We start from the raw sequence: 9,423 nt of genomic DNA, 5'->3' as shown, positions 1-9,423 counted from the left end.
GTGCTCCCCAGTGCTCACAGGTCACTCAGGATGTCCAACGGTTTGAACAGGTCCCGTGGCAGCGTCTGCAGGTTGTTGTTGGCCAAGGACCTGSGGGACAAAAGGTTCGTGGAGGTGACACATCCCTGCCAGCCGTGAAGGGACAGAGCCACCCCCGCCGCGTCCCCCAGGTGCTCACAGGTGCGTCAGGGACTTGAGCCCGCGGAARGTGCCCTTGGAGAGAGTCTGGATGTCGTTGTTCTCAATGAACCTGGAACGGGAGCAGAGAGTGACAGGGCCATCCCGAGGACCCCCCCGCCCTCCCCGCGCCCTCCCCGGGGCTGTCCCCACCCCTCTGTCCCCGTGTCACACACAGGTACTGCAGGTGCGAGAGCCCAGCGAAGGCGTTGTCCCCGATCAGCGTGAACTTGTTGGAGTTGAGGAGGCTGCAGAGAGAAGGGAGAGGCGTCAGCGCCGGGGAGGGCACCGAGGGGAGCTCCGGGATGCCCGTCCGGGGGCACGGGGAACCTACAGGAACTGCAGCGAGGGGATGTGGGCGAAAGCCGCCTCCCGGATCTCCGTGAAAGCTGCGTTCACCATCGTCCTGCGGGAGAGACGGAGCTGCGGGACGGGGGACGGCGGCAGCGTGGCACTGCCACCCCCCAGCGCCAGCCCGGTGTCACCTGCTGCCTGTCGGGACAGTCCTGAAGGGTCCTGGGAGGTGGCAGAGGGACCCTCGCGACCGCCCTGCCCGGTGGGGGGACACGGAGGGGACAAGGTGCAGGGGGCTGGCAGCCACCCCACGCCGCCCACGCCCTGCGGCAGCCCCTGGCCCGGGGCCAYGGGCACACACACGTGTGTAAACACGCACGGACGGGTGTGTAAACACTCACACACAGGTGAAAACACACGAACGGGTGTGTAAATGCTCACACACAGGTGTAAACACACGCATCTGCCGCGCACCCAGCACCGGGGTGGCAGTGTCCCCTGGGACCCTCCATCAGGACCCCCCAGCCGTGTCCCCTCGGGGTGCTGCTCCCCAAGGTCACAGCCGTGTCCCCTCGGGGTTCTGCTCCCCAAGGTCACGGCGGGGACAGGCTGCAGCCCGGCTCCGTCTGGCACTGATGGATGGCTGCGTGTGCCAGCACCGCAGGACACAGGGACCGCTCSCGGGGTGTCCCCAGCGTCCCCAGAGCCCCCCACACTGCCGCCACCCCACCCTGCCACAGATTTGTCCCCCGATRCAGCACAGAGGAGCTGTCCCTGCCCCCCAGGACAGCCCTGCCAGCCCCGCACCCCTGTGACGTGACGCTGTCCCCATCCCCGTCCCCAGCCGGGTACTCACAGCGAGATGACCTCGGGGGGCAGGTTCTTGGGCACAGCCTTGGAGTCCACACAAAAAGCCGTGTCCCGGGTGCAGGAGCAGGTCGGGGGGCAAGGAGAGGGCCGGGGGGGCCGCCGCCCCTCGGCCGGCAGCCAGAGCCAGGCCACGGCGAGGAGGAGGAGGAGGAGGCGAGCGGAGAGCTGGTCCCTCAGCATCCTCCTCCCGCGCCGCAGTTCCATCGCTCCCCGGCCTTATCCCTGTTTGATCCCGGGAGCTGCTCTCGGTTTTGTTGCGCCCGGGAGCTGTGGAAAAGCTTTTTTTTTCTTCTTTTTTTGTATTTCCCAGGAGATGTCAGCGTGGAGGGGAAGCGGCGGAGGCTGCCGGCGCCTGACCCGCGGCTCTGCAGCACACCATGCCCGGTGCTGCGGGAAGGGAGGGAGGGACGGAGGGAGGGAAGGAGGGACGGAGAGAGGGAGGGAGGGAGGGATGCGGCTGAGTGACAGCGCCAGCATCGCCGTGCACGCGTGTCCGTGCGCGCGTGTCCGCGGCAGCGAGCAAACGGGGGGTCCCGCACCCACGGGGGGGCCACCGATGTGCCCAGGGGTGCCCAGGGTTGGCACAGGACACGGGGTGACCGCGGGGTGATGCCCCCGCAGTGGCTCCCCCACCATCCCCGCAGGCTCCACGCCACCCCGGGCACCCATCCACGCCACCCCGGGCACCCGTCCGTCCCAGGCACCCATCTCTCCCACTCCGGGCGCCCATCTGTGCCGCCCCTGGCACGGCGCCCGAGGGAACAATGAGCCCAGCCAGCTCCTCGCCCGCCCCGGGGGGGAGGGCACACGCAGCTGCCCGTGCAGAACCAGGGTTGAGTCCCCCCCGGTACGTGCTGGGGGTGCCGGGGCCCCTCCTGTCCCCGCCCGGGGCTGGGTGTGGGCGGCGGGCACTGCCCACTGTTTGCCTTGGCACCCCCGCGCTGCGGGGCAAATGCCAGGGAAGGGCTCTCGGAGGTTTCATGTCCCCTCCCTGGCTCTTCTGCGGCCTCGGCAAACAGCACAAGTGGCACCTTGGYAGTTGGAGTGGCCCCAACCCTTCCCAGCCAGCCGGAATCCTATAAATCCCCTCTCGGGATTGCTCGGGCTGGAAAAGCGACAGGGACACACGGCGACATGGACGACAGCTCCAAAGAGGCGCTGATGGAGGAGGCACCTCCGGTAAGGAGCAGCCACCCCCAGCCCGGGCACGGAGCTGAGCCCCCGCTGCCACCCCSGGGGCTGGCAGCTCARCCCGGTGYCCCGCTGTGTCCCCAACAGAGGTACACGGAGTCCCCGCGCCTGCCCTGCATCCCCAACGAGCTCAGGAGCCTCCTGCTGATGGCCGTGCTGGTGGTGGTGGCCCTGGTGGTGGTCAACGTCACCTTCCTCCTCCTCGGGCTGCACCTCAGCGAGTCACACGCCGAGACGGTGAGGGCAGCGAGGGACGGCGGGGTCACCGGCTCCGGGAGGGGGTTTGGGGTGGAAACGGAGCTTTGTAGGGACGGGGTTCAGCCCCCGCAGAGTTCTCTGACCCCTCTGCCGCCGGCAGGTGCTGCGAATGACCATCCACGGGCTGGATGGCGAGGGGACCCCGCAACAGCTCGCCATGAGCAAGAAGGAGAGGACCGGGACGTTCGCGGTGCGGGACGGGCTCAACGCGTCGGCCACGGTGGTGTACGACTACAGCAAGGTGTGGGGACGGGGACAGCGGGGACAGGACGGGCACGGGACGGGCACGACGGGGACGGGACGTGATGGGCACCACGGGGACAGAACGGGCACCACGGGGACGGGACGTGATGGGCACCACGGGGACGGGACGTGATGGGCACCACGGGGACGGAACGGGCACCACGGGGATGGGACGGGGACGGAATGGGCACCACGGGGACGACACGGGCACGATGGAGATGGACGGGCACAGGACGGGGACAGGATGGGCACCACGGGGACAGGACGGGGACAGGATGGGCCCCACGGGGATAGGACGGGCACGGGATGGGCACCACGGGCACCACGGGGACAGGACGGGCACCACGGGGACAGGACGGGGACAGAACGGGAACCACGGGGACAGGACGGGCACCACGGGGACGGGACGGGGACAGAACGGGCACCACGGGGACAGAGCGGCGCTGAGCTCACCCGGCTCTCTCCGCAAACAGCTGCTGGTCGGATACAGGTCCTGGCGTCACCGCGCCTGCTACATCACCCGCGTGGACAAGGACAACTTCCCGGGGCTGGACGCTGTCACCGAGACCTTCCGGCGCCGGCAGGTGAGTGGTGACCGCCCCGCTGGGATGTGCGRCCCCACTGGGCTCGGCCCCTTTATCCCGCTGGGAAATGTGGGGCTGGGGGTTTGTCCCCTCTGCCGAGGGTGGCAGTCCCTGCTCCGTTCTCTGTCCGGCAGGATGAGGAGGGAGGGGACAAGGCCGTGGCTCTGGCTGACCGCTCCATCCTGGGCACCACCATCAACATCCTCTGCAGCGCCGTCCCCGTGTACTGGGCGTAGGAGCAGCGACACGGGGATGTCACTGTCCCCCACGCTGCCATCCAGGCGGGACACCCGGGAATGTCCCCTCGTCCTCCTCGTCCCCATCCCGGGGACAGCCACCCCGCCATGGGGGTGCTCCATCTGCTGTCACTCGGCACCGCGGCTTTCCCGATGCTCTCGCCATAAAAAAACAAAAGTGGGATTTGCTTTGGGATTTGCTTCTGTCTACAAAGTAAACCTGTGTCCCGCCTCCAAGTGGTGCTCTTGTCCTTTCTGGGGTGTTGGGGACGGGGACACGTTGTCCCAGGGGTGGCTTCTTGTGGGGTGCGGGGTGGGGAGGTGAATCCCTCACGTTGGGGTGTGTGGAGCTCAGGAGGGCTCAAACACGGGGGACAGCAGGACAATCGCACACCATGCTCGCAGTGTCCCCACCTGTGCCATAGCAGTGTCCCCAGCTGTGCCATCCCAGTGTCCCCACCCCCATCCGTGCCCTCTCAGTGTCCCACCTGTGCCCTCTCAGTGTCCCACCTGTGCCATCCCAGTGTCGCCACCTGTGCCATCCCAGTGTCCTCATCCCCACCCGTGCTCTCTCAGTGTCCCCATGCCCCCTGTGCCATCCCAGTGTCCCCACCCCCACCCGTGCCCTCTCAGTGTCCCCAGCTGTGCCCTCCCAGTGTCCCACCTGTGCCATCCCAGTTTGGAGGATGGAGGGTGAGGTGGAAGGAGCAAATTCTGCACTTCCAGACCTTCAGAAAACACTCCCAACCCTGTCCCCTCCTCGTGCAGGTGGGGACAGAGTGACAGTGCCACATTCCCTGTGACAGCAAGCCCTGGTTTATCCACAGACACAAAAATCCACTCGCTCCGGCTCTCCCCGTCCCCATCCCCTCCCTTTTCCCATCCATTCCAGCCCCACATCCTCTGGGAGCAGCCTCTTCCAGTTCTGCACGTGAAAACCGGGAAGCAGCGGGGCTGGGAGGGGAAAATGAGACCCCAGGAGGTTGTTTGACCCTTTCCAGGGCTGCAAACCCAGCGATGTCCCCAAAATCACTGCCACGGGCACAGCAGGAGGGTCAGGGGGGTGACACTTTGCTGGGAACGGGAGGGACACTGCTCGTGCTGACTCGGAGCCAGCAGCTCTGCGTCCCAAAAAATCCCTGCCCGTGACAAGGAGCTGGGTCAAGAGGGTTCCAGAGAAAGGGTGAGGGCTCCCACGGTGACTGAGAACAAACTCGAGGACACTCGAGGGGCTCTTGTGGCTCTTGACACCCTGGGAAAGGAGGCAGATCCAACACGGGGRGCACGGGCGTACCCCCACACCTGGCTGAGGGTTTTGGGGTGGCTGGAGAGGTCCCAGGTGCAGAATGGGGTCGTGGATGGGCGAACTCAATGCCCAGCAGTGTCTCCGTGTCACACGCCAGAGCTGACACCCCCTCACCTCAAAAAATCCGCATGGTGGCCATCTCCGCCAGCCCCAAAAGCCGCCAGCAGCGGTGCCCAAGCACCCTCAGGACAAAGAATGAGGRTTGGGGACACTCCCCSKGCCCGTGGTGACCCCATTGCCACCYCATCCCTKCGGATTACGGGAAAGCTTTCATGTCCTGTTTGTTCCTGGCCACATCAAGCRGCTCCAGGTGCCCGAGCTGGCCAAGGGACACGAGCCAGCTTTGGCTCAGCCGCGGCCAGCGCCGGATGCTCCACCCTGGAGGGTTTGCTTTGGCCCTGGCACCTCGCTCCTGGGCAGCACAGAAATCCCCGTGCCTGGGGACAAGGACCCTTGACCCYGTGCCCACGGAGCCTCTTGAGCCGCGGGTTCCCAGGGGGATCCGGCTGGGAGTGGGCGGTCAGCAAACACCAGGAGGGGGTCACATGCCAGGGCCCGACTGCGCCCCGGGGCCACCAAACCCTTCTCAGGGGCCGCTCCGCTCCCCACCCCGCTGGCCCGGTATAAAAACACCGCTCTCTGCAGCCGGGCTGGGCTGGGGATGGGACGAGGAGGAGGAGGAGGAGGAGGAAGAAGAGGAGGAGGAGAAGGCAGCAGCCATGGAGAGCAGCATGAAGCAGGTGGTGCTTGAAGAGGAGGTGAGTCCCTGCAGGGTGGCACTGCCACTGTCCCCGCGTCCGGATGGGCACAGGGCTTTGCCCAGTTCATCCCAGCAAGGCACCGGTGCTGAGATGGAGGGCTGGACCCATCCCCACCCTCTCCCCCCATCTCCCCGCAGCTTTTCCCGCACCCTCACGACTCGGAGAACGGCTGCTGCTGCCCCGGCTGCTGCATGTCCTGCGCCGTGTGCTGCGGCAAATGCTGCGCCAAGTGCGTCCGCTGCTGCTGCCTGCCCAAGTGCTGCCTGCCCAAATGCCCCAAATGCCCCAAATGCTGCGGCTGCCGCGGCTGCTCGGGGTGTCCCGGCTGCTCCGGCTGCCGCGGCTGCTCGGGCTGCTTCGGCTGCCTCAAGAAGTCGCTGTGTTTCGTCCCTCGGATGCTCTGCTCCTTGCCCCGCAAGCTCCTGAGCTGCGGCCACGTCCGCTGCCTGCTGATCGTGGTGGTCGTGGTGGTCCTGCTGGTGCTCATCGTCGCCGCCGCGCTGCTGTTGTGGCTGAGCGTTGAGCAGCGCCGCGCCGAACCCGTGAGTGGGGACTCTGTAGTGCCACCAGTGCCATCAGGGACACCCTGGTGGTGTCAGTAGTGCCACCAGTGCCATCAGGGACCCCCTGCTGGTGTCACCAGTGCCATCAGTGCCATCTGGGACCCGCTCGTGGTGCCATCAGTGCCATCCGGGACACCTTGGTGGCGTCAGTAGTGCCATCAGTGCCATCAGGGACTCTCTGGTGGTGTCAGTAGTGCCACCAGAGTCATCAGGCACCCCCTGGTGGCTTCAGTGGTGCCATCAGGGACCCTCTGGTGGTATCAGTAGTGCCATCAGGGTCATCCTGGTGGTGTCAGTAGTGCCACCAGTGCCATCAGGGACCCCCTGGTGGCTTCAGTGGTGCCATTAAGGACACCCTGGTGCTGTCTGTAGTGCCATCAGTGCCATCTGGGACCCGCTCGTGGTGTCAGCAGTGCCATCAGGGACCCCCTGGTGGTGTCACCAGTGCCATCAGGGACATCCTGGTGCTGTCTGTGGTGCCATCAGTGCCATCAGGGACCCCCCGGTGGTGTCAGTAGTGCTAACAGGGACCCCTTGGTGGTGTCAGTAGTGCCATCAGTGCCATCAGGGACTCTCTGGTGGTGTCAGCGGTGCCATCAGTGCCATCAGGGACCCCCCGGTGCCCACGGGGAGCGGCTGCCGCAGCCTCTGAGGTCCCCCCTGTCCCCACCGCAGGTCCTGCGGAGCGGGCTGTGGGCTGGACCGGCCTGGGAAGAGGACGCGGCCACTTTCTACCTGGACAGCGGGGACGGGAACGCGGCCACGGTCATCTATGATTACAAAAATGTGAGTGAGGGGCTCCGGAAGGGACGGGGAGGGGGCGGCGGGATGGAACCTGACCCTGCTCTGACTTCCAACAGCTCCTGGTGAGCTACAGAGCCCGGAGCCACCGCGCCTGCTAYGTGACCCGCGTGGACAAGGACAACATCCCGGGGCTGGACACGGTGMTCGAGACCTTCCAGCGCCGGCAGGTGAGGATCTGAATTGGGTCGGGGGGCGTGGGGGGCTCGGTGCCACGTGGAGACCCCCAAGGAGGAATCGAGGTGGCCTCATTGTCCCTTGTCCCCTTGTCCAGGCTGAGGACAGGATCTCCGTGGCCCTGGCTGACCGCTCGCTKCTGGGCACAACAGCGAGCATCCTCTGCAGCCTCCTCCCCGTCTACTGGGCTTAATTAAAACCCCGCGGGATGGATGGATGGGTGGGCGGGGGGCTCTGCGGGACCCCCACCCACCCGGCAGCACCCTCACACCGCCAGCTTCGCCTCGCAGCATCCCCGACAGCCGCAGCCACGCCGGGAGCACCGGCGACCCCTCCGCGGCCGCCCCCGCCCCGCGCACCCCAATTTTGGGGTGAGGGAAGTGAGGAGGGGGTCAGGGATCGGCGCTGAGGGGTCGCAGGAGCGGGGCCGGTGGCGGAGGAGGTGCGGGGGTGTCCGCGCCGCGCCGGGGGACAGCTGGTTTGTCACTTAAGTCTTCTCAGCTTCGCCAAAAGTGCAAAAATGAGCTTTAAAAAAAAACATGACATTTAAAGAAAACACCAATTCTCCGTTCCAGTTCTTCTCTCCCCGGTTCCCGCCAGCTCTCCCGCCTTCCTCCTGGTTTAAAAACGCCTCGAGGGGGCTCCGAGCTGGGATTTTTTGGGGGATTTGTGTCACATTCACAGCCTGGGGGGATCACGGGAGGGTCCCCACCGAGCCTGCCCTGAGCTGCCCCGTGYTGCTGCCAGAGCCAGGCTGGCCTGAAAAATGGGTTTGTCCTGTGCCAGAGCGGAATAAAGGAGCAGGAATCGGGTCTGAGAGCTATTCCTGGACACAGCCTGTGCCGAAAGCACCGCGGCCACCATCACTGCCCGAGGACAGGGATCATTAGGGCCGGGATGATTAACAGGGATCATTAGGGCCGGGATGATTAACAGGGATGCTGTTGGGATCAGGAGTTATCAGGATCGGGCATTGCAGAAATTGGGAATTATTGGGGTTGTTATAGGATGAGGATGATGGTGTTGGGATCAGGCATCAATAAGCTCAGGGGTTATTAGGGCTGGGATGTTGGTGCTATTAGGATCTGGCATTATTAGGATTAGGATGTTGGTGTTATTAGGATCAAGAGCTGTTAGGACTGGGATACTGGTGATACTGGGATCAGGTTTTATTGGGATCAGACATTATTAGGACCGGGATGCTGTTGTTACTGGGATCAGACATTATTAGGACTGGGATCGGGTGTTATTGGGATCAGACATTATAACGACAGGGATGCTGGTGTTATTGGGATCGGACATTATTAGGACCGGGATGCTGGTACTATTAGGATAAGAAGGATCCTAATTACTAATTACCAGGACCAGGATGCAGGGTTTTTTTAGGATATGGCTTTATTAGTATGAGATTCTGGCATTATTGGGGTGAGGAGTTATTGGGGCAGAGAGAAGGAACACGGAGCATCCCAGTCCCTTGGGAATGGGAACCCAGCAGCCCCACAGCCGACCCCAAAATGGGGCCCACCAGCCCCCCACTGCCCCCACACCTGGACCCAGTCCCCGTCCCCAATTCTGGCACCGGGAAAACGCAGCTGCAGCCGGACGGAATGCGGGGCGTCCATCCAGAACCTCCTGCGGCTCCGGGGTGTCCACTCCCAACCCCTCCCTGACCCCCAAAGCCCCTCAGCCTCCCCGCCCAGGCCGCAGCAGCTGAAGGAGGTGTCAGAAAGTTGGCAGGACCCGCAGGTCCTTGTGCAATAATCCCAACATCCCGATTTCCGGAGGGTTGAGGCACAGGGAGGGACCTGGGGGGTCCCGGCAGGGGAAAAAGGAGTAAAACCCCACAGGAGGTGCTGGGAATGGGGGATCCCATCACTGGGGAGAGGAGGTGCCACCCTCCAGGGTTGGCACAGGGGACACAGGGGACAATCCCGGTGCTGGTCACTCACTGCACAGGGGTCT

General features: G+C 64.7%; 3 protein-coding genes across 3 annotated transcripts in view; 2 read left to right on the top strand and 1 right to left on the bottom strand.

The window, feature by feature from the left end:
* The window catches only part of LGI3 (leucine rich repeat LGI family member 3), a 3,768-nt gene extending 2,137 nt beyond the window's left edge, over nucleotides 1-1,631 (bottom strand). Inside the window, 5 exon segments of the mRNA XM_057384600.1 lie at nucleotides 11-90; nucleotides 179-250; nucleotides 354-425; nucleotides 512-583; nucleotides 1,328-1,631. Of these exon segments, the coding sequence (XP_057240583.1) occupies nucleotides 11-90; nucleotides 179-250; nucleotides 354-425; nucleotides 512-583; nucleotides 1,328-1,545 (514 nt within the window). The 5' untranslated portion in view covers nucleotides 1,546-1,631.
* An 844-nt stretch (nucleotides 1,632-2,475) lies between these two features.
* LOC130584545 (pulmonary surfactant-associated protein C-like) lies at nucleotides 2,476-4,055 on the top strand. Its single transcript, XM_057384585.1, has 5 exons — nucleotides 2,476-2,520; nucleotides 2,620-2,769; nucleotides 2,891-3,031; nucleotides 3,507-3,617; nucleotides 3,752-4,055. The coding sequence occupies exons 1-5, from the start codon at nucleotides 2,476-2,478 to the stop codon at nucleotides 3,851-3,853; spliced, it is 549 nt and encodes a 182-aa protein (XP_057240568.1). The 3' UTR covers nucleotides 3,854-4,055.
* A 1,823-nt stretch (nucleotides 4,056-5,878) lies between these two features.
* LOC130584543 (pulmonary surfactant-associated protein C-like) lies at nucleotides 5,879-7,654 on the top strand. Its single transcript, XM_057384584.1, has 5 exons — nucleotides 5,879-5,917; nucleotides 6,058-6,462; nucleotides 7,159-7,269; nucleotides 7,344-7,454; nucleotides 7,559-7,654. The coding sequence occupies exons 1-5, from the start codon at nucleotides 5,879-5,881 to the stop codon at nucleotides 7,652-7,654; spliced, it is 762 nt and encodes a 253-aa protein (XP_057240567.1).
* The last annotated feature ends 1,769 nt before the right edge of the window (nucleotides 7,655-9,423 follow it).

Source organism: Malurus melanocephalus, unplaced genomic scaffold (genome assembly GCF_030028575.1).
Source record: "Malurus melanocephalus ecotype Western Australia unplaced genomic scaffold, MMel_1.1 scaffold_722, whole genome shotgun sequence".
Classification (NCBI taxonomy): Eukaryota; Metazoa; Chordata; class Aves; order Passeriformes; family Maluridae; genus Malurus; species Malurus melanocephalus.
Note: the sequence above shows the minus strand (reverse complement) of the source record. Positions and strands in the feature narration are given on the sequence as shown.

Excerpts from the sequence above, each read along its gene's own strand:
- LOC130584545 (XM_057384585.1), top strand. The coding sequence starts at position 2,476 with ATGGACGACAGCTCCAAAGAGGCGCTGATGGAGGAGGCACCTCCG. Across the intron at positions 3,032-3,506 it reads TGGTGTACGACTACAGCAAG|CTGCTGGTCGGATACAGGTC; the intron begins GTGTGGGGACGG and ends CTCCGCAAACAG. Across the intron at positions 3,618-3,751 it reads AGACCTTCCGGCGCCGGCAG|GATGAGGAGGGAGGGGACAA; the intron begins GTGAGTGGTGAC and ends TCTGTCCGGCAG.